Genomic DNA, 25,018 nt, shown 5'->3' with positions numbered 1-25,018 from the left:
GTATTTCAGGATTTTTGGAAATTCAACCCTCACCTCGATTTTCTAAATTGCACCCGAGCGAAGCCGGGGCGGGTCAGCTAGTTAGGTATAAATCCGACAGTGTGTTTGTTTGCTGGTTTTTCCTTCAATCACGCCACACCAGAGTAACAGATCGACGTGTTTTTTGCATGGTTATAATTTAAAGATCTAGAGAGTGACATGTTAATTTTTATCTCGGAAAATCAAAGGAGTTTTAAAAACCATGCATACGAAGTCGCGGATATCAGCTAGTCTATATAACAAGTAAATGTACTATAAGCTTTGGATAAAATAGTTTTACAAGTAGTACATCATAATTCATGAACATTATGGCTTTTAAATACGTCATGGTTTTGTGTCCCAAACTGTTACCCAAGGGTATTTTATTTACGTTACTAAAATTTAGCAATAGCAAGTCGACATGACGTTTACAATTTGACCTTTGATATTTTTTGTAGCAAAAATAGCTCGAGCTCCCTTAAGTCTTAAGCCCACGAAATATTGTCGACATCACAAAATAACTAATAAGTCACCACCTCAACGCTCGAGGAAAAATCGCCTCCATCCTATTTTACTTTCTATTTTGGGACAGCACATAAAATTATGCGCGTCCCTAGTCACTTACTGAGCCTTAAAAATAAAAGACTTCATGAAAATTGACTTTCATAGGCTTACATTAGACGGAGAGGTGGATATGATGGAACTAGAGTTGTGCAAAATGGCTCTGAAAGGAAAAGAAATTGACATCTTTTAAATCAAAGAACCGTATCACTCTTTTACTTCAATTGTATAATAGAGTAAATGACAAAATGATCAAACAAAAGAGTCTGTTCACCTACTGATCTTACCGCACTTGTCATGTCTATCTGACTTTTACTAAACATATCGAGGAGGTGAATTTTTTTATGAATTCTTAAATAATTCGGAAATCCGTGTAGTGTTTATACGAAAGGTTCAAAATATCTCTTACGTTCGATTATTATATTTGAATTCGCTACCAGAACAGTTTATACATTTAACTGGAAGAGAGAGAAAGTATGAGTCGTAGAAGAGTTAGTATTTTTTGTAAAAAAAGCCCGAAAAACCAATATTTAGTGTGAACTGAACCAGTACCTCTGATTAGTAAGTGACGACATGACGGTGAATCGTTTATAATGTTAGCGTGACCGAAATATATAAATAGTAAAGATGATGTAGTTCATTTATATCTTTCACTCGTGAACCGCCCAACTCGAGAACGAGAGGGCAAATAAAGAGGAAATGAGGAACATTACATAAATATTCAAAAGCATCCACTACATAATGAAAAACCCGGAGGCTTTATTCAAATTCTCGAGAGGTGCCTTCTGATGTGTTGACATCTTAATGATGCGGGGGTTAATGAATCGTGGGATTACATAGACGTTTGTGTGTTAAATGGGACTATTTAATTATTGTTGGAATTAAAATAATTAAACTCCAACATAGGGGGTTAGTTTTAACTATCTGCATTACTACGAATGTTGATGGAACAGATTTTCTACATAATAAAATCGTTTGATGGAAAATCTAAATATATAAAAGGAATAAAAAGGTGACTGACTGACTGACTGATCTATCAACGCACAGCTTAAACCACTGGACGGATCGGGCTGAAGGCTTGCAGATAGTTATTATGACGTAGACGTCCGCTAATAAAGGATTTTTGAAAATTCAACCCCTAAGGGGATAAAGTAGGGGTTTGAAAAATGAAAAAGTTCCCACGGGATTTTAAAAAGCTAAATCCAAGTCGCGGAAAGAAATATTTTGTTAGTTGAATAATTTTACTTGTAGTCTGATGTAGTGAAATATGTATATCATTTGAGAGGAAGCGAGCGCACCGGAAGCGTCAAACGCCAGATGTACCGGAACTGTCGCCATATTGCCATTTATGACAGCGCAGCCTAGCGTGGCATATTATAGCATAGCATTGTCTGTGCCTATTACTGCGAATAAACCGGTATATAAGTCTCGCAAATTATTAATGTGCGTGGCCGCCATTTTAGTGACGTCAGCACTAGATTGATGTTTTGAGCTGATGATATATGAGACATGGTTCCAGCGCAATAGCAATTTGCGGTACTTATACGATAAACAGGTAGGAACCGATACAAATGTGTTAGAAAATCGGTTGACTGCGAGTCGGACTCGCATACGAAAGGTTCCGTACATTTAAAATAACATTTTTAATTTTGTTTTAAATTTTCGTGATAGTAATTTTGATTTTTTTTTTGTTGTTATAGCAGCAATAGAAATACATATTGTGTGAAAATTTTAACTTTCTACCTGTTACGTTTCACGAGATACAGCAGACTGACAGACAGGGGACGAACGGATGGACGGACGAACGACAGCAGACTGCAGAGGCTTATTAATAGGGTGCCATCGGCACCCTTCGGGTACGGAACCCCAAAAAATCAATGAGAGACAAAAAATAGTTAAAGAAGTATCGTGGCCTTTGGTCGTCTCTCAAACCTCTACTACTAAATATAATAATAATATACCAAACATTGTCGTTCCTCAAGAGATTCTATTATCCACGTCTCCCTTGTAATCAGTTACGGGCTTAAATGCCCTGCAAGTGTTTGCATTCCCGGGGAGGAGGAATACATGCAATTTTATCCGTCAAAACGCCCGGGCACATCCGACGAGAAAAATATGCCCCAAGCACGCTAACATATTATTGAGGCTTAGGATGACTGGAAGAGTTATTTTCGTGCAGTTTTTCACCCGACTACGCTCTTAGCTCGCCTTGATGATCGTGCGCGCGCGAAAATAATAAAGGAGTATTAAATATATCCATATTCATACTATCCATACTTTAATATTATAAATGCGAAAGTGTGTCTGTCTGTCTGTCTGCTAGCTTTTCACTGCCCAGCTGTTCAACCAATTTTAACGAAATTTGGTACAGAGATAGCTTGCATCCCAACATGCATGCAAACGTTTAAGTGCGGAAATCAGCCAAGAGAGAGAAGAAGATGAAGCTTGCATCCCGCGGAAGGACATAGGTTTTTTATCCCGGAAAATCGAAAAGTTCCCACGGGATTTTTAAAAACCTAAATCGTAACCGACGATCGGAATCAACGTAACCTTGAGCGCTAGGACAGACATCCGAGAGATATCTCACAAGCCGCGTTCCAAGGGACTTTATATGACAAATAACAATTCCCAATTCAACTGAGCACATCTAGAAACGTGTATATCGTGGCACAAAGGTAAATTAAGGCGGGAATGACAGTAGTGCGCACTGCAAATATTCCCAGCGACAATGCACGAGGGGTAGCGACGGGTACTGTGTATAATGTTTTATGTTTGACACGTATTTGGAGTACCCACTGTTTGTATCTAGCAAACATATCCCTACAGAGATTTAGTTATTTCAGAAAGTGAGTAAACCAGATTAACAAATACTAAAACTCGACTCAGCGGGCGATGGAAACAGCTTTGCTTGGAGTTTGTCTACGTGATCAAATCAAAAATGAGGAGATTTTTTTATATTTTCCTGTACAAGTTAGCCCTTGACTGCGATCTCATCTGGTTAACTGATGATCCGTTGGAGAACTAGAGTGATTACAGTGCTTACCAGCGGTAAGCACCCCCCTAGGCTATCCTAGTCCTAACCACTATAGGCTATCACAGCTTTCTTGCTAAGAATATTAAATCCTAATTCATAGATTTGCGGTTGGTAAGAAAAACATGGAGTAACTTGCCGAAATTTTTATAGCAAAATATGCAAAATATATGAACAGTTTAAATACTCGTACGGAACTAAATAATACGACTATTTATTAAATTTTCACATTTCATAAAAATGTCTTTGCCCAGTTTCGCTCGGTAAGCTCTAGAAAAATTCGTTAAGGCGCCGAAGTAAACTAATTTGTTTTATAATGCTCAACTTCTTCTGCAGCAACCGACAACGCTTTGAAATTCTTCAAAGTTTACTACGTAATTGCGTTATATTTTATTTCTGTAAACCATAAAATTCTTGTTCAAAAGTTGTTCTTTGAAAGTGGTTGGCACTATTGCATTTTATAGCTATACGCTACGCTTGAGATCTTCCGAAATGAACCTTAATATATTATAGTACGCGACAGGTCGAGATTGCAATCGGGGAGGGACCGCCCCGCACACCCGCACAGCCCCCGCGCTAACCCGGTGAGGGCGAGCGTAGGTGACGTGCGAATGTGGGAGACGTCGTCCCGCCTCATACCCCGATTGCCGTCTAGACCTGTCGCAAACTTTACAGTTTGTGCCCGATACCAACTAAAGATACTTTTGAGATGTTGATGTTACCATGGCTCTAGATATTTGGCGATTTATTTATATAGTATATTTTACAAATTCAAAAGCCGATTCAAGCCGAAAGTAGATAGAAGCCGAAGACATATTTTTGTACTGCTAAATCGTTATACTACTTAGTAGTTTGTCCATAATTTTACTCTTATCTACTTGAATATTTGGCAAAAATATATTGAGCGCAAAATACAATTCTGATGATTACTTACTATAGTTTCTATGATTTCATTCCCTTCTTTTAAATTATCACAAGCCGTTTTGAGTATTAGTTACACGACTTTAAGATCAATTTGGCGTGCATTATGTGTATTTCTTTCTACATTCATTTCTCCGTGCAGCCACTAATTGAAAGCAGTGGTAGACCATTCTGTGGAGATGTGCTTGATGGGAAGATAAAGCACGTTTGCAGTCCTCGGGAGCCGCCAACAAATTGTCTTTGAAGGCTTTGTAAATAACTCGAGCGGTGATTGGATTTAGGTTACCATTGGGGGGCTTCTTTTATAATCTAAACATTGAGTTTGTTCTCCATTTTATTTAAAAAAAGCCACTTTAATATTTGTGAAGCGCTATAGCACATATCTATAACTTGAACTTCTAATACGCTGAGGGTTTTATTAATAGGTAATTTTATTTTCTGAGTTTATTTTCTTCTTCTTCTTCTGTACTTACTTCCGTTCGTACTTCTACGTAGTTTATTTTATTACTATTGTTACTAAAAAAATACACGAGTAATATTTTTTTTCATAATTATTGTTCTTTCAAGACACGTATTTACTTAACTTAATTACTAAACTTTTATTTCTAGCATTGCTTACATTTAAACTCTTTATTACATTATATTCTGTATTATTTATATTTATTTTCACAGATCAAAAAGAAGGGGCTCTCAATTAACTGCGTATTTTACAACGTACAAAATATGATTCCATTATATTTTTGAGCAAATGAACTAATTTTGATGTCAGAAACTTAGTTTTTTAATACAATTGTATACTTTTGTTAAATAAAATAATATATTCCGGTAGGGATACAGAACAGAGCTTAAAAACTTGTATTTACAGAAAATATGTTGTTAACTTTAAAGTTTTACAAAATCGTCCTTTGTTTCAGGTACGAAAATGTGTGAATGTTACCCATTGTCCAGAATTTCTGTTGGTAAGTTCTCAAATGTTTACATTTCGCCATTTGAGACAAATAAGTTGCAAGAGCGCTAGTTTCAAAACTGCTTACACTTAGTATTTCAAGTTCTTTAGGGCTTAGCAAATGAAGAAATTCAGCGCATTTTATTTTGAATAGGAACAGAACCAATTTAGCTGATATATTTCTTGTCTAGAATAATTTAACATCAGATTCACTGTAACTGTTACATAGACGATATCATGTGATGCAATTTAAAATTGAGATTGAAAGTAGTTAGAAAAAGGTAGAGGTATGTGAAATTTTTTTAAGACCCATGTCCCTAAATAATATCTACGCGGTATCATACCGAAAGTTCTATAGACCAATCGTTATCGTCAACGGGATGTAACCTATAGGTTTTATCTATAGGGTAGGTACTTCCCGTTTAGGGTAGGGTAGCCGGTAGGTACTTTATAGGTACCTACCTATAGGACAGACAGACAAACAACGAAGTGATCCTATTAGGGTTCCTTTTTCCTTTGAGGTACGGAACCCTAAAAAGGATGAAATATTATTTTAAAGATTTGTATGTAAATCTTTGAGCCCGTGTAACTTTAAACTACACATTTATACAAATCTCTGGAAAACCATAGACACACATAAATTTCTTGAACGTTTCTACAAAACATTAAGTTAAATGAGAATCAAACTACATAATATGTACCTATATTTGGAGCGCACTACGATTAAACTCCTCTTAGGTAGTCAAAGTCAAAGTCAAATTATTTATTCAAAATAGGTAATAAGTTTTAGATAATCGGTTGTTGGATTTGTAAGATGAGATAGATGATGTAGATTGTAAATAGTTAGATATACCTTTGCCTTGTCGCTAAACCTTATCCCGCTCCGACGTCTTGCCTTTAATTTCGTTCACAAAGCGACGTCGTCTCTGTTATTATACATCATGCTCCAATAATTGTCGTCTCGGAAGAATGGAGCACCCTGTACACTCGAGTGCACGCCGGGATTTCTCTCCCGGTGTTGTTTTAGCAAATTGTGTAAATATTTGCACGGAGTATTGTGCTTTACTTGAGATACAATTTTGAGAAATGTTAACCATTTCTGGACCGTTTAGCGTTTATGAATTAGTAAAGTTTTCGTCTTGTAAACTGGTGACTCGCCTCAACTTCACACTGGTTGTATTTACCAACTAGTGACGTACCCTGACTTCGCACGGGTGCAATGTTATCTAATATGGTGTCAGTGTGGAGGAATTGAAATAGTATTCGATTTGATAAGGACAAAATATATCATATCCGTCTAAATAGCTTTCCAAAGTCCACTTTGTATCGATTTTTTTAAACATTTAAATAGTTATAGAAAGCTATATGTAGGTATAATAATATAATGAAGCTCTTTCATACATGCGGCTGTTGATTTTTATTTACGTATAGATGTAAAAGTATATTTGTTTGTTTGTCTGTTACCTACCCGTTTAAGCAATTTGGACTAAGCAATCTTGAAGGGCACAAAGGTAAGTATCTAGCTTTTATCCTGGAGACTCATGGAATGTTTTTATCCCGGACTTATTGACGTGGACAAGATCGCAGGTAGGATGATAACTAGCTGTAGCCGAAGCTCCTTGTAGGAATTTGAACCCAGAATCTGCTACTTTTTAAGACCATTCATTCGCTGCGCTGAGTTTTAATCATTTTTGATAATTTTGGTGTTCATTTTCCTTTATTAAAGTAGATTAAATCTAATTTATAGAGATTAAATCTCTGTCCCACTAATACAGTAGCAAATGTTTTGCATAGTTTCAACCTTTAAGCTTGTTACAAAACTGGTTTTTGCCCAATTAAGCCCTAAACTTTCCGGTCTAAAATGCCTTTTCTTGAAATATCGAGTCAAATATTTAATGTGACATTATTATTACGTCGCATTTTACATTTTACTAAGAATTTTGCTGAAATTCGACTAGCGTGTCGCATGCGACCCTCCAGGAAGCAAACTGTTACTAAAGGTGATCGTGTATCGAACCATAAGACGACTAGCACGAGGTGCAAGAGCCGCAACGGGGCTTATTCAACGCACTAAAAAAAAATCGGTGACAAGTTGGCATATAGATAACAGAAGTACTTGTCTGCGAACCTGCGGAATGTGTCTTGATCTGATGGTAACTAACGATGCCTTCTAAGATAGAAGCAGGCTAAGGCCAGGCTAGCAGCCTGGAAGGGTTATGACAGTTTTTACCGAACTCATTTCCCTGTTGTGTCTCTAGAGACCATTGTCGATAGCCTGATCGTGGCATTGACTTGCTTTAGTAATACACTGGGATTGCTATTATTATTTATATACACATAATTTCACATTGGTCATTGAGTTTTCAAAAAGAGCAAAGCATTTTGTAAAGTTTTATTTTTATAAAACACTTTTCTATATTTTCTGATTTCTAAGGTTTTTGCGTCTCTTGTAATTTTAGCAGCTGTGTGCGAACTCCTTATTAAATTGTGTTTTACGGATAGAATAAAATCTAGGCATCTATAAAAACGTCGTCAAAGAAAAGTTAGGGACGTTATTTGTGGAGGCGACCGGCACGCTAATGAGTGAATTTTATCAAAATTACTACATTTTAATGTAACCCATTTTGTAAACGTAACCAATTTATACCCACTGACCGGTATTCTAATCTGTTTCGTTTGTCTAATCCTTATTTGAAGCTGTGGTAGCCTAGTGGTTAGGACGTCCGCCTTCCAATCGGAGGTCGGGGGTTCGATCCCGGGCACGCACCTTTAACTTTTCGGAGTTATGTGCGTTTTTAAGTAATTAAAATATCAATTGCTTTAACGGTGAAGGAAAACATCGTGAGGAAACCTGCATGCCTGAGAGTTCTCCATAATGTTCTCAAAGGTGTGTGAAGTCTGCCAATCCGCACTTGGCCGGTATGGTAGACTATGGCCAAAACCCTTCTCACTCTGAGAGGAGACCCGTGCTCTGTAGTGAGCCGGCGATGGGTTGATCATGATGATTATGATGAATCCTTATTTAATTATAATTATTACAAAATATCAAATATTCTGACAAAATGTGGCTTTATTTTCCTCTGTTATCCTAATCAGTTTTGTTTGTACAATGTACATACCTACTAATCCTTATATATAAACATTTAGTAACCGATAAAAATGACAAAAAGTCTGACAAAATGCGTCTATATTTTTGCCTCTTATCTTTCTCTATTTGTACCTAATCCTAATAGTGCATCATCATCATCATGATCAACCCATCACCGGCTCACTACAGAGCACAGGTCTCCTCGCAGAGTGAGAAGGGTTTTGGCCGTAGTCTACCACGCTGGCCAAGTGCGGATTGGCAGACTTCACACACCTTTGAGAACATTATGGAGATAACTCTCAGGCATGCAGGTTTCCTCACGATGTTTTCCTTCACTGTTAAAGCAAGAGATATTTTAATTACTTAAAAACGCACATAACTCCGAAAAGTTAGTGGTGCGTGACCGGGATCGAACCCCCGACCTCCGATTGGAAGGCGGACGTCCTAACCACTAGGCTACCACAGCTTTTATTCTATCCTTATTTTATCCTAATAGTTACACATCTTTAATCCAATTTTAGGATAGAGTAGCTTTGTTCCTACAACATACATCAAACAATGTGTTCATTAGTTAAGTAATATTATGTATCTTTGTGCCTAATTATGTTAAAATCATTTAGCGGCTAAAAGCGGCGGTGAAGGCATTAGACAGACAGACAAAAGCTGTTAAGTACTTCCCATGCTATTTACTTCATTTCGAAGCCATACCAAAATGTTCTATCTTCATAATATAAACGAACATGACTTATTCGTCGTGTTTACGTCCTTGTATAGAGATTAGGTTAATTAATTAGCCTGGTTTCGTGATTTACTTCTTTGTACATTGTATTTTAGTACTAATTTTATTTTCGGGGTCACAAGATTACAATCGTAATATAATCGTATCTTTAAATTAAAATTATAATTGGATATGTTTTTATTACCAGCTGAAATTCATTACTTTTAACGTATTAGGTACAAAAGGTTTTAATCATTTTAATTTTTTACATAGCAAGCCTTATTAATTTTATTTTTTCCTGATAGCCTTCATGCGCCTTTGTTAGAAGAGTCTTCGTTCAATTCCCAGTTGGGTGATTCAGGATAGCTGTATTTGTTATATTTGGTCAGGGAACATCCGCTACAGCGAAGTAGTGCCTCATAGAACTAAATGAAACCATCGCACTTATGGGTCATAAAAAACTGGAATATACCATTTAAGTTTTCATTTTCTTCTGCATCCTCACAAAGCATCAATAAAAGATACTATCAAAATGTACGTTTCTACAATACAAAAGAATTTGATTGTAACATTTTCAAACTTTGATTTCAAATCAAACCATAGCACAGAATAATGTAATAGTACTAACTAACACCATAGTAAGTGTATAATACTAATTTTATGGTTTGAAACCAATGTCGCGTTTAGAAGGTATCTTCTTCTTTTACAACAGTTAAGCAATACTATTAGAGTTGAGAACGACTAGAAGTCCAAATTGACGTTGTTACAAATGCACCTTTTGCGTTGCTGGCGGTCTTGCGGTAATGTGCTTTCTTTTATAAGTATATGACACTATCAGAATTCTCGTAGAGTTGAGAATGACCAGAAGTACATTGTGGACTCTTTTATATATTTTTATTGCATAAACGTGCCCCCAAGAGCAGTTTGAATTCAAATTTTTGAAAACGTGCAGATTATTTTACAATTGCATGTGGCTCTAAATGTATTCAGTGGTCGTTGAATATTGTATGCACATAATAATATTGGTAGCGCTATTCGTATAATAGATCCCTTATCGTCGTAACGTTATTATTTTGATTATACATGTAACCGGCTTTACTCACGCATTTAGTCGACGCTAGCGGCTAGCCTGACTAGGTGACTAGTTTCAAACCCATCAGGGGTCCATTTTCACAGGGACCACGCGTCGCGGTTGAGACTGTTATTATTTTGTTTACCTATTCTCTGAGCCTACAATATTTATTTTTTACATTTTTCGAAGATCTGTATTGAAATATAATACAAAGAGCAGATAACAAATGATACAAAAAGTAATGATTATACTACGTGAACGGAACGGATGTAGGTTAATAGTTCAACAGTTGAGATTTAAATCTTTAATCTTTTTACGCCTAAATATTGTAAGCCGTACATCTATTCAGAGGCTGTGAATTGTGACTAACGAACTGAAAACTTAAAGTGAACTAACATAGTTCATGTATATTGTAAATGCAAAAGTGTCTTCAGTCTGACTGTCGGTCTGTCTGTCTGCCAGTCTTTTATTTTACGTCTTAAGTTGTACGTGGCAGGAAAAATAGTAAGGGCGTTCCACAGCTTTAATTAGGTACTCTAACTACTCTAACTATAAGTAGGTACCTCATGAACTTTGACCGACTTCCCTGGCGCAGTGGTAAGCACTGTGGTCTTATTAGTGGGAGGTCCCGGGTTCGATTCCTGGTGGGGGTTTGGTTTATAATTTCTAAATTACTGGTCTCGTCTGGTGGGAGGCATCGGCCGTGGCTGATTACCACCTTACCGGCAAAGCCGTATCGCCAGGCGATTTAGCGTTCCGATAAGATGCCGTGTAGAAACCAAAGGGGTATGGGTTTAATAAAAACTGCCATACCTTCCATGCCTTCCAGGTTAGCCCGCTTCCATCTTAGACTGCATCATCACTTACCACCAGGTGACATTGTAGTCAAGGGCCAACTTTTATCTGAATAAAAAAAACATCTCAGTCAAACAAATCACACGTCTGTAGCAAAGATTCTGCATTTAAACTTTCAAAGAGCGCGAACCAACCGACCAAACAGCTGTTCTATAGTTTGTGGTTAGCTATGAAGTCCAGATAAACGGATAGGCAAATGGTCTGAAAGTCAGAATCATTAGTGCATAACACAATTACAATTTAGTCGACAATGTCGGCGGCAGAGGTTCGTGTGCAAGCGAACTTTCAGCCCAGTGCAGCATGAGTAATACGCGCAAACAAGACTATAATTTGGGACTTTAATTAATTTTGCTTGTGGCGTTTTTACGCATGGTTTAATACGATACAACTATAACTATTCTATTATAGGCATGAATATGGAATATGAAAATAGAAAATAATTTATTTACGATGCAGAACTTCGACAAACATTAGGTACTAGCTGCCCCAGCGAACTTCGTACCGACTACCGCCTAACAGTCGATTCTTTTTCAGGCAATTTTTTAAATTTTTCTCTCCGTAAGAACCACCCTCGTACTTCAAGGAATATTATAAAAAAGAATTAGCGAAATCGGTTCAGCTGTTCTCGAGATTTGCGATCAGCAACACATTCAGCGATTCATTTTTATATACAAGAAATAAACTAGCGTACGTTCCAGAAATTAATCATGTTTTCAGTAAAAACAGTTCTGAAAAAATTCCTCAATTTTAGCTCTATTCAGCTATCAAGCTGGATTTTTCTACATCCATGGTAGCTGTTCTATGGAAAAAAATCATAAATCCACGCAGACGTCCCGAGCATCATCTAGTCTATAACTAGGTATGTAAAAGGAAAAGCTGACTGACTGATCTATCAACGCACAGCTCAAACTACTAGACGGATCGGGCTGGAAATTAGCATGCAGATAGCTTTTATGACGTAGAAATCCACTAAGAAAAGATTTTTAAAAATTCTACCGAGGGAGTAGAATTGGGGTTATTTTGTGTAACCCACGCAGACGAAGTCGCGGGCATAAACTAGTATAATATAAAGTCCTAAAGTGTACACAGGCAAATTATTATCACTAAACTTAAACTACGTAAATATTATGAAAGTTAAATGTTACTGGAGCGCTGTTTGTTTTACGTAGCGGTGGGCGGCGAGTGAGAACTAGCCAAAATAGTAACATATCGTTAGCTTTTGAACCTGGCTGAGTTCAAAGTTGGATGTGAATACGACGAAACTTTCACAAACTACGGATTGGATTTTGCTTTGACGTGAAAACCACACAAACTTAAAGTATTTAACTATTCATACTTACTTCCATCAAAGTCGCGAGCATCAGCTAGTTCTTGACAAATGCTTACTCAAATATTTTCATACCAGGCTAACATAAGCTTTTAAAGCTCATAAAGGTCATGCGCAGATACGGCGTTGCACCGCGTACGCACGGAAGACCTGAAATGTGACATCTAGGCTACTTTTTACCCCGGAAAATCAAAGAGTTCCCACGGGATTTTTAAAAACCGACGTAGACGAAGTCGCGATCATCAGCTAGTTCTTGATCTATACCTACCTAGAGATCTACTCGTATCTACCAGGCTAACATAAGCTTTCAAAGCTCATAAAGGTCACGCACAGATACGGCGTTGTACCGCGTACGTACGGAAGCCGTGCCATCATTAGTTACTGTCGACCCGCGCCGAGTTAGATATTGATATTTTCGCTATGATAAATGGTGTTACAAAGTCGTTCCAACACCGGACACTGCGTAAATGTGGGCCATAATGTATACGCTACGTCGATACTTTCTGCCACTTCGTGTTTATTGCGTTCCATATATATGAGTTCTGTGATTTCGTATGTGGTAGGTACCTATTTATTACATTACGGACCTGTTTCACAACCTCCAGATAAACTTTATCTAATGAATAAATTTGACGTTATGACAGTTTTTGTATTGGGAATCTGTCAAAACGTCAAATTTATATTCATTAGATAAAGTTCAATTCAATTCCCAATTATTGGCTTTTAGGTGTGCCAGCTGGGCACAGAGTGTTTCGCCAGTGTCACGTTTATGGAGAAGGCTTAGATAAAGTTTATCTGCTGCTCGATTGCGAAAGAATTACAGCTACAATGTCAAGGTCGAAATCACCTCTGATTGGTTGACGCTCGCTCACTATTGGCTACAATGCATTGTTGTAACAAGAATAGCACAAATTCAGCCAATCACAACAATTGAGATTGTAATAATGATTGATGCAGGTTTTACGAAATCGACCTACTGGAGGTTGTGAAACAGGAAACAGGTTATCTAATAATTCATAGTCAAGAGGGGCTTCTTTAGAGGACGAATCAAACATGTGTCATACACAACCTTAATTCACTGCATCAAAGGTTTAGAGGTTGCTTGACCACAATCATACCCGATGGAAAGTGATGATGTAGGTAATGATGACCTAGCCTAAGATGGGACGGGTTTACCTATAGAAGATGCCTATTTCATCTCTTTTTGAAGTTACGTATTTTATTATTTTGCAACCCTTTCGCCAGAGGTCGGCCCATTATCCCGCGATGTGTACGCAAAGGTTTTGTTTTGACACTTGAGAGATGAAAACAGAAGCGATTTATCTTAGTTTCGCCCGAGGCGGCTTAGGAAAGTTTTCCTTTGTGTAACCTACTATCTCCTTATGGCGTCAAACCTACTTTACTTCACTTCGCTTATCAAAGGATGGCTTATCTCGATACAGTTATTAATATTAATAGTAGGTTAGTACGCCATGATAGCCTAGTGGTTAAAACGTCCACCTCCTTTGGGGGTTCAATCAAGGTTGGCAGGCAATTAAAATATATCACTTGCTTTAACGTTGAAGGTAAACATCTTGAGGAAATCTGCATGCTTGAGAATTTTCCACAATGTTCTTAAAGGTATGTGAAGTCTGCCAATCCGCACTTGGGCGGCGCGGTAGACTATGACCAAACTCTTCTAACTATGAGATGAGACTCGTTCTCAGTAGTGACCCGGCGATGGGAAGATTATGCGTAGGTAAGTAAGACATAAGTACGAAGACTAAGCACCCGTATCAACCGTTCCGTTCATGTTCCAGCATCAGTTTTCCCTCCCACTTAGTGAATAGGCATTTTCTAGGCAAACGCCATTCATCTTAAGCTGTATCTTCACTTGCCAGCAGGTCTGATTGTACCGATGTGCTAGTCTATATTTAAATCTGTTGTGAAGATCTCCAAAATAACTAAAATGACATAGATTTTTTATTCAAATAAATTTTTACAAGAGCATTACAATCGTCACAGAATCTAGCACCATTGGTTTGAAATGCCCTTCCAAACGAAAAGATCCAGCAATCTTGCTGGCTGTTCTCGGTTGGACTCGACGGTTGCTCTTTTCAAATATTCAATTTACTATTTGAAAAACTATTATTACAGCTAGTATTACCAGAAACTACCTTCTCTAAACATAATAGCTCTGCACAGAATTTCATTAGGAAGCATTTTTGTTTGCTTTTCGCTGAAGTGAGACCCCCTATAAAGTTTCGAAGCCCGTGATAAAGTAGACATTTCTGCAAGATGCATTAGCAAGGGGACCAGCGGCCATTGTCAAGTTTTCTCAGAACGATCTTAAATTAAAACTGCTCCTCATGGAACCATTATGGCTAAGTTAGAACTCCAACTAACTAGGGTTTCTATTGAAGACATTAAGGAACTTTAACTTACATCTTACATTTAAGGAGTGGATACACAAAACGCGCTACGGCAGCGATAACAACGACTATTTAAGACTGTTTTACACCGGAGCAACAATACGACATTGCGGCATGCTAGTGAAGTAGAAACCTTCATTTTGCGGCCTTAAACAGCAGCAGTCTATATTTTTATGCCAAGTCAAATACAATCAGCTGACAATTCTTGCTACATTTCAAATTATTGCACCATGTGACCCTGGCCATGCTGCAATGTCACACTATGTTGCTCTGGCATAAATGAAGCTTAACGCCTAACTTCTTATAATATCGTGTAATGTAGTATGAATAAATACTTACATGTAGGTAAGGCTAAGACATACACAGCGCGTGATAGAAATTGTATAGTGAAGCTCTAAAATGTTATAATACAAGGGACTATGTGAAAGCCTTAACACAGCAAAACGTACATAGAAGCTGCGCTGTTGGGATCGCGCACCATCGTCATCGTGCAGTCCAACTTCAGTGTGACTTATTTTCATGCAGTACCTTGTATAATTAAAAGATCTATATTGCTTCTACTCTGATGTCGGTCGCTTTATAACGCTGTCAGCGTTGCAGTATTTACAGATAACGCAGGCGAATTCAGCGTAGGAAAGGTGGGATAGGATAGCGTATAGGAAGGTAATTTCAGGCATAAATGGGCATGCGTATATGTTGTGCTCTCTCATACAGTTGCCACCGCAAGTCAATATCGTTCCACGCCACATGCGTCCAAACCCTTAACATGGCCAAAGAAAATTAGTTAAGGAGGTATGTGGGGCCTGATGAATATTTATTATATTTGTTTTATCAAGGCCCTGTGGTTAACGAAAGGGGTAATTTATGCAAGGGTTGCCTAGTTAAATTTTGAACCGCGTGAAAATGAGTGAAAATTTTCCACTAAAGGTTAAGTTTACTGTCAATATTATTCATGGTAAATTTGAGAAAATGAACAGCGCTACTTGCGGTCCAATTGAAAAGCTGTTGTTTGCTTTGTGTGTATATTGACATAGTTAATGCTAACTTCAGTGATACCTAGTGATATTCGTATTTCAATCATACCACTCATAAAGCTGGACGATTAATGAAAAGGTGCATCAATCATTACATTCTCAATTGTTGTAGTTGGGTGAATTTTGTGATATTTTTGCTGCCACAATGTAATTCACCATTAGTGAAAGAATGTCGACCAATCAGAGTTGATTGAAAGGAATTTTGCCAACGCGACTTATAAAAGTGCAAATTATTAAATAAAAAACCATATAGGATGATCAAGCTGGTAAGTCACTGATGGCATAATTAAACCTTCATTCAAACTTTTTGAATAGAAAATAAAATGCTTTTCTTTTCGCATTGAACTTTGTCTTTTGAACGGGTCTTATCGCGCTTTATTTTTATCTCAGCACCCGGGACCCTCCTCAACGAGACCGGGAGGACTGTCTCTAACCGACAATCGTCGACGGCCCTGAATAATACAACGCTGAAGCTGTTTCAAATATTGGTGAAATAATACTTCTGAAAGTCCGGTTCAAAAGGAAGGGACTAGAGTTTTGGGTAGGTTTTTGATGTATTACTTCGTTCTCGCTTACTCCTAAGTGCAGATGGCTAGTCTTCACACACCTTTGACAATATTATGAAGAACTCTCAAGCATGTAGGTTCCTTAAATCTCTAATGATGTTTCGTTCCTTAAAACGCACATAACTCCGAAAAATTAGAGGTGCATGCCAGGGACCGGGCTAGTTGTAACCATGCCTTAACACTCATACCTATATAACAGTTATATAACACATGCCTATATAATAGTTGTATAACACATGTTTATATAACTTAATAGTATATTAGTATAATATAATAGTATTCTATAATTAGTATTTAGAGCCTCAATAGCTCAACCGGTATAGGAGTGGACTGAAAACCGAAAGGTCGACGGTTCAAACCCCGCCCGTTGCACTATTGTCGTACCTACTCCTAGCACAAGCCTGACGCTTAATTGGAGAGGAAAGGGTAATATTAATCAGTTAATATGGCTAATATTCTTTTTAATAAAAAAAATATATTATCACCGAATAAAAAGAATTTAATATTGATAAAAATCGCGAAAAGATTTGTGAAGCGGAAATAAAAAGGAGTGTTAAGGCATGTTTATATAAACACCAAATCCGGCTGAGGGGATAACTCATTACTAAGTTCGCACGAACCTAACTGACTCCGGTAACACTTGCTTGTTATAACTTGTCCGTTTACTTTTCCCGTTGCTACCGTCTGAGAGTCGACTGTAGGATAAGTTGACTTATTTACCCAACTTACTTAATACCAACTTAGTTCTATAGTGACTCCAACTTTTAATATTCAATATTCTGTTATGGAACATGCAAGGTACAATTTTGCTTAGCAGTTAGCTGCAACGTTAAACGATATCTTATTTTATTCAGAAGTAGACGTTACTTAACGTACTTAATTTATCTTAAACAATCTATGTAAGTAAATAAAAAAAAACAATTGCTGCATGTTTGAAAGATCATCACTTGAGAACGGCTCTATTGATTTAACTGATTTGTTTTTTCGTTGTAGGTATTCGTAATTGTCAAGAAAAGGTATGCATGAATTTGTTTTGGGAAAATACACTGGAAAAATCAAATAATTGGATGCCATTTTTGTATGAAATCTCAATACTTATTTTCTTCATTAGTAAAATGTACCTGTGCAAATCCGGGGCGGGTCGCTGAACACTTCGCATCTAAATATATAAAAGGAAAAAAAGGAAAAGGTGACTGACTGACTGGCTGGCTGATCTATCAACGCACAGCTCTAACTAATGGACGGATCGGGCTAAAATTATGACATAGGCATCCGCTAAGAAAGAATTTTTGAAAATACAACCGCTAAGGGATGAAATAAGGGTTTGAAATTTGTGTAGTCCACGCAGACGAAGTCGCGAGTATAAGCTAGTAATATTATAAATGCGAAAGTGTGTTCCTTTGTTAGTTGGTCCCACAATCACGCCGCAACGAAGCAACAGATCAGCGTGATTTTTTGCATAGTGCATAGATATACCTAGTTAACGACCTGGAGAGTGACACAGGCTTACTGTTTATTCAAAAAATCATAGAGTTCCCACGGGATTTTACGAACTTAAATCCACGTGGACGAAGTCATAGAGGTATATAAATGTTGTGAAAAAATGAGTAACACTATTTTTGCTTGTTAAGAGGATGATTATAATATTATAATATGTATATCATATAAATAGATACTTATGTATAATAATATCCCCTAATTCAAATTGTATTCGAAGAGCTTTTATCTTTTATATTTGTCTTTTATAGAGCTACTTCGTTCGTGTTCTATTTGTTTACTAAGAACGTTACCTAATGATGCGTGAAAGAACGTTTTCCTATTTCATGGAATTTTCCGGACGCCGCCTTCGCATTCTCAACGTAAACACCTGATGTTACATAATTGGTGAGTTTTTTTACGTAGAGAAACGTCTTCGAAATACAAATCAAAAGGTTTTATTAGTCATAGTTAGAGAGATTAAATTATTAAGACATTCTTGGCAATATATAATAGCTTAAAATGCAAATAATCCCGAAAAGGAAGTAGTGCGTGCCCATGATCGAATCTCCGACTCCCTGAACAGGGGGAAGACCTCTTAACCACTAGGGTATCACCGCTTATAAATACCTACAGCTCATATTAAGTAAATTGTGCATGTAAATTCTTATAAGTAGATCAAAACAGCTTATCTTCACCAAGTTCAACTTATTAAAAATGTCCAATATCAATATTGAAATTGCTTGAACGTAAAAATTCTTTATAACAATTTCGCTTACCTAATTTCAACCCGGGTAACTAGTGAAATGTCACAAATTTAATTATTATCGCGACAGAAGGCATTTCTGAGGGGCCGGCCTGACTTTGACATAGAAATTATAAGACCCCCGTCACAAAATAAAGTAGGTATTTTGGGACCCCGTTATCAGGAAATATATTGGATTTATATTAACGGTTTTTATTAGCAGAACTTATTGTGCCAGAAACATTCAGCCTATTTACTACGTCTCCACTTTATTTGATGTAGCTTATGACATGTTTTGCGCGCGGGCGGGGCGATCCATACATGGCTGCATGCCGAAGCAACAATATGCGACAATGCAGCATGCGTTAATTTTGCAATGAAAACATTAATTATTTTAACACACACACGTGTGTGTGTGTTAAAATTAATGTTTAGGAGGTCCTTCTTAAAAGTGGATCAAATAGGTATAATTATTTCCACAGATTTTCGGGTGTTTTTAGCGAGTCAGGTAATGCGAAAAATATGGCACCGGACTTTTGGCATTTCATCATAAATCAAAAGCAGTGGAATTCGTTCACATTGAATGGCAAGAATTTCGAGTTTCCAATCTTTTTCAGATTATAAGGAAACCCCTGACGGTTGCTGAACTTGAAGTTTCAGTAATACATTTTCATTTATTTCTATTTTTTTTCTCACAATAAATTTTATAGCTAATCTTATCTTCTCAGGGATCCGTACTCAAAGGATACCAACGGGACTCTACTACTAAGCTGCCGTCTGTCCGTCCGTCGGTCTGTTACTCATCAAGTTTTATATTTACTTGGAAGAAAATGTAAAGAAAATGAAAACAATTTATCTATCAAAACATTGCGATTTCTATCAGGTATTCATGCTCGAGTTAGCAAAACAGAAAAGAAGTACAAAAAGGTGTACATTTTGCACTAGCTATCACCATTATCAATCTAAAATATTGGAAAACTTTAAGCCGCTGACTTTTAAAAACATAGTTTTACGAAGCAAAAAACTTCAACCGGGTTTTATAAGTTACAAATTCCATACCATCTTCAGAACTGCCATAACCGTAAACTGTACTAGTGCTTTAAAACTTCATAGATAAATACTGCACTAGATGATTCACCCCGACTTCGCATGGCTTACCTATTCTATAGAGTATAGACTAAACGTGAATGTGTTATACAATAGGTACATACATATACGAACCTTTCTTGTGTATAATGTTCCAAATCGTGGCGAAATCTTTCGAAAAGCGATATTATTAGAAGTTTTCAAAGTCAAAGTCAAAATAGGTAATAAATTACAGTTTTTGATGGTCGGTTGTTGCATTTGTATAACAATTTATGCTACTTATAAAATGAAAATAATATTTTAGCACATTTAGTATTTCACGCTTCTACAATAACTTCTGAAAGAGTTGAGAACAATACTCAGGTATAGTTATATTTTTTAATTTTATTTAAATTTTTTCATTGGATTTTTCCGAAAGTTCCTCAGTGTGTAAATTATTTTAGGTCTAAATAAAGTTCACCTTTTTTATTAAGCACATAAAAATGCAGCATCCGTGAGTATTTTTTACAAAAAAATATGCGTTTATCTTTTACAAAGGGACAACAATAAACTCTTATTTACAAAACAGAAAAAATAACTCGTACAATACATATTTTTCCATGCTCTTTCGCACTCGTCCCTAAAGTATTGCCATTTTATACTGAGCCACGTTCCCTTTTCACCTCTTATATCACAAAGTAAATGTTACGAATGTTTTTGGCAGTAAAAGATCAGCGTAAAGTGGTGCGTTGTCAGCAGAACTCTATAATAACTAACCATCAAACCGCGTACTGAGAATAAATTTTCAATACACGAACTCGAGTCATTACTTCTGCTTAGAGGTTTTTGTGTGTTTATGCGCTAAGCTTTATACCGGGAACGTGTGCAGGAGTCATCGAACCATACGCCTACGAGTAGCTCTATACTCGGAAAAAAGTTAGTGTAGCCCTTTATCTGTTTCTTAATCTCGTACAAATGACAGATACAAAAATCGCAGTGGGCGTTAACTATTTTGAGTCACCAACTAATCACAAACATGTTCTCAAAAACATTCGAAATTCAATCCGAGAAATTTTAAATGATGAGTCACTTCGTCTCCTAGGGGCTCCCGTACTAGATGCATCAGTTCCTCTATTTGTTGAAAATACTATTTCAAAATTTAGTAGTAACTCCCACCGTCTGTTTGAAACTAATCCACATATGGCTCTCACAATATTGCGGTTTTGTTTATTCGTTCCAAAATTTACTTACTATCTAAGATGTTCTCCACTTTGGAAATTTAATACTTTATTGGACAATTTGGATGCTTTTGTTAAAAATATTCTCACCAGTATTCTAAATTGTCCAATAAGTAATCAAGCATGGTCCCAGGCTTCTCTTCCAATCAGGTATGGAGGTCTGGGAATTCGCAAAATTTCTAGTGTTTCGCTGCCAGCATTTCTTTCCTCTGTTTACAGTACACACACTCTCTATGGCAAGATTATATCCAATTCTTTGGGTTCCATAGAGGTGTCTGGCTTAACAGAGGCAAGAAATGAATGGTCCATGCATAGTCCCAGCCAAGTGCCGGTTTCTCTTTCTTCCCAGAGACAGTGGGACGACATTATTTGCAAAACGACATTTGACACTTTACTAGCAAACGCAAATTCTAAAAAAGACCGTGCTCGTCTTCTCGCTGTCTCTGCAAAAGAGTCCGGCTACTGGCTACATGCTCTTCCCTCTGCCAACCTGGGCACTTTGTTAGACCATACGACACTTTCTGTTCTGATTGGTCTTAGGCTTGGCGCCACAATAAACCAGCCTCACCGTTGCCACTGCGGGGACTGCGTTGACGCCTTCGGCCACCATGGGCTCTCCTGTTCGAGAAGCGCTGGACGCTTCTCCCGCCATAGTACCCTTAACGACATCATCCGGAGGTCCCTTGCCACCGCCCATGTGCCAGCTGTACTAGAACCTATTGGTTTGGCACGTAGCGATGGCAAGAGACCTGATGGTATGACGCTCGTACCGTGGAAGATGGGCAGGTCGCTTGTTTGGGATGCAACTTGTGTAGACACTTTAGCTGCATCCCACATTCAGGCGACCTCCTCTATGGCGGGTGCAGCGGCCATCAGCGCCGAACAGGCCAAGAGGCGCAAATATGAAAACCTCGATGGGAGCTTCGTATTCGTGCCTTTTGGTGTGGAGACCTTGGGGCCGTGGGGCCCGGGGGCTCGAGCTCTTTTTGAAGAAATTGCGAAAAGAGTTATCGAGTCAACCGGGGACCCGAGAGCTGGCAGCTACCTTGGTCAAAGAATTAGTTTGGCCATCCAAAGGGGTAATGCTGCCAGCATCTTGGGTACAATGCCTCGCTGCGGTGGTCTCGATGAGGTTTTAGATTTAATTTAATTTATTTTAGATTTATTTAATGTTGTTTTTTTTTAGATTTAAGTTTATTAATAGTTTATTTGTTAACCATTGATAATAAAATTATACATATGTTTATCCGAGAATGTTTTAAAAAAACGTTCGAAATTCAATTTGAAAATATAGTTTTGTTAGGTTGGTGGCTCAAAATGCCAACTGAGATTTTTGTCTCTGTCATTTGTATTTGTATGAGATTACGTAACAGGGAGAGCCCTTTACTTACTACTTCTTTCCGTAGATAGAGTACAGTATAAGGGACTTACGTAAATCTGAAGTAGGTATGATTTGATGAATAGATTCAAACAGCATTTGTTGGTCGACGGCTGTACCCACTCCTTGCATAATTTTAGCGGATTTTGCCGAGGCTAGGAGAAATATTAAAAAACCTAATATAGATTAGACCCCGTTATATTGTTTTGACCCAGTGGTCTACTACTTTGACGAAACGTTGTGTATACCACCCACATACAAAATGTGAAGCCTTGATGCTTTTTGAATGGGGTACAGTAGCTGTCGAGCAATATGAAAGTTTCCTTCTTAATGGGATTTTAATACTTTATTTAGACGTGGACTTCGCTATTGATCCCGATATGATTGATTGCGGATAGGGGTCCCAAACGCGCTTTGAAAATTAAATTTCTATAATATGGGGCTTCGGCTAGCTCTTGTACAGTATACTCAAAAACAGCCAACGTAACACAGTGTTTAACTTCATACGTGTTGCGTCAATGCATCGCTTTGCGATGCGGCATCGTTTTTACGATGCGATGTCGCACCGCAGTGTTGTGACCGCGCCCTAAGGTGTACAACCCGTACAGAACCCGACAGGAACTATTGTACATCGACTATTAGAAAAAGCTTGACGTTTTGTCGGTCTCAACGAGACAACGCTCTACGAAACCTCTATCGCTAGACCGCTAAAGGCCAATGTACAATATTTCCTGCTGGGTACTGTACCTATATTTTCTGGTATGCGCCGGTTGTTTTTGTCTTCACTCAAGCAAAGACAAGTAGCGGCGCACCTGGCTCAAAGCTATTTGTTCAGCTTACACATATTACAGAACCTGCAGGATACCGTGTGGCGTGGAGGTTCTAATAGGTACATATTAGCGCCGATTGTCTTGTCTTTCTTTAAATTTAGAGTATCTGCGTCTTTTTCTTTTTAATATTGCTAAAAAAGGACGGAACATGAATTTTATATTTAAAGACTCTAAATTTTAGTGCACGCTACGAATTTAAGCAATAGGCTCGCGACTGGCAGCTAAAGTCACGAGGTTTGACAACTCTAAATTAAAACGGTCAAACTGTGTCTGTCCTTTTCATATTACATTAGTAAAAAGAGGATGCAAATACTCTTTTTAGGTGTGCTCAGAATCAGCAGCAATATGTACAAGGTTTGGTGGGTTTTAATCTTAATTTTTTGAATATAAACTCTCTAACTATACCAATGCAAAAATCACTTCGATCCGTTGTTCCATTGTGACGTTATTGAAGGCCAAACCAATAAACCAACAAACACACTTTCGCATTTATAATAGGTAATGATCATAAGCGGTTTTATATACAAACTACCTCATGCTCACGACTTCGTACGCGTGGACAACACAAATTTCAAACCTTATTTCACTCCCTTAGGGGTTGAATTTTCAAAAATCCTTTCTTAGCGGATGCCTACGTCATAATAGCTATCTGCATGCCAAATTTCAGCCCGATACGTCCAGTAGTTTGAGCTGTTCGCTGATAGATCAGTCAGTCAGTCAATCCTTTTATATATTTAGACGAAAAGGCACGATCAAATACAGCCCTTCCCCGTTTTCACGCTGAATTTATATCATTAACATAAAAGAAGTTGAGAAAGGCTTATTCGTATTTTTCCGTCTCATTAGGCGTCGAGACGAGCCGTTAGTCTCGCGAAAGTGCAAGATCCTTTGCAAACGGGAACTTGAGAAACGTTCCTTTGAACATTTACTTTCTTGTGTGAATGTATGAAACTTCTCGCGTTACTTTCTTGCTCTACCTACTGAATATTTTGTACTATTGTAAAAAGTGTAAGTGTGAACCTAGTGGTTAGGACGTCCGCCTTCTAATCGGAGGTCGGGGGTTAGATCCCGGGCACGCACCTCTAACTTTTCGGAGTTATGTGCGTTTTAATTAATTAAATATCACTCGCTTTAACGGTGAAGGAAAACATCATGATGTTCTCAAAGGTGTGTGAAGTCTACCAATCCGCACATAGCCAGCGTGGTAGACTATGGCCAAAACCTGTTTCACTCTGAGAGGAGACCCGTGCTCTGTAGTGAGCCGGTGATGGGTTGATCATGATGATGATAATGATTGTAAAAAGCGATCAATTTCTGAGTAAGCCAATTTTCCAGTTTTCTAAGTTTAAGGCATCGACTCTATTTTCCACTCTGTCTGTCTGCGTTGGCCGTTAGTTGTGATACATTGTTATAAGTCCCGTAAATTGCTAATGCGCGTGGCCGCCATTTTAGTGACGTCAGCACTAGACTAAAGTTTCGAGCTGATGGTATATTTTTTTTTCGGCTGACGTCAAAATGATGTAATTTCGATGTTAATGGGACATGGTTCCAGCGGAATAGCAATTTGCGGTACTTATACTCACCTATTTGAATTACGTAAGTACCTTTGTATGAAAGTGTATTTATACAAGGTAAAGGGTAGTTTTGTAACAATGTAGCTCTCTTGAATAAACTTTGAAGTGAACACATTAAGTCAATGAGTGAATAGAATAGTTTAGTGGAACGTAAAAAGGATGGA

At 37.7% G+C, this 25,018-nt stretch overlaps 2 protein-coding genes across 2 annotated transcripts in view; both read left to right on the top strand.

Annotated features, from left to right (window-relative positions):
* Window positions 1–25,018, top strand: part of LOC117989332 (uncharacterized protein CG43867) — a 352,469-nt gene that overhangs the window by 168,722 nt on the left and 158,729 nt on the right. The window lies entirely within an intron of this gene.
* Window positions 21,035–22,681, top strand: LOC138403426 (uncharacterized). Its single transcript, XM_069503915.1, has 2 exons — window positions 21,035–22,188; window positions 22,666–22,681. The coding sequence occupies exons 1-2, from the start codon at window positions 21,035–21,037 to the stop codon at window positions 22,679–22,681; spliced, it is 1,170 nt and encodes a 389-aa protein (XP_069360016.1).

Source organism: Maniola hyperantus, chromosome 16 (genome assembly GCF_902806685.2).
Source record: "Maniola hyperantus chromosome 16, iAphHyp1.2, whole genome shotgun sequence".
Taxonomy (NCBI): domain Eukaryota; kingdom Metazoa; phylum Arthropoda; class Insecta; order Lepidoptera; family Nymphalidae; genus Maniola; species Maniola hyperantus.
This window is presented reverse-complemented; position numbering and strand designations above follow the sequence as displayed.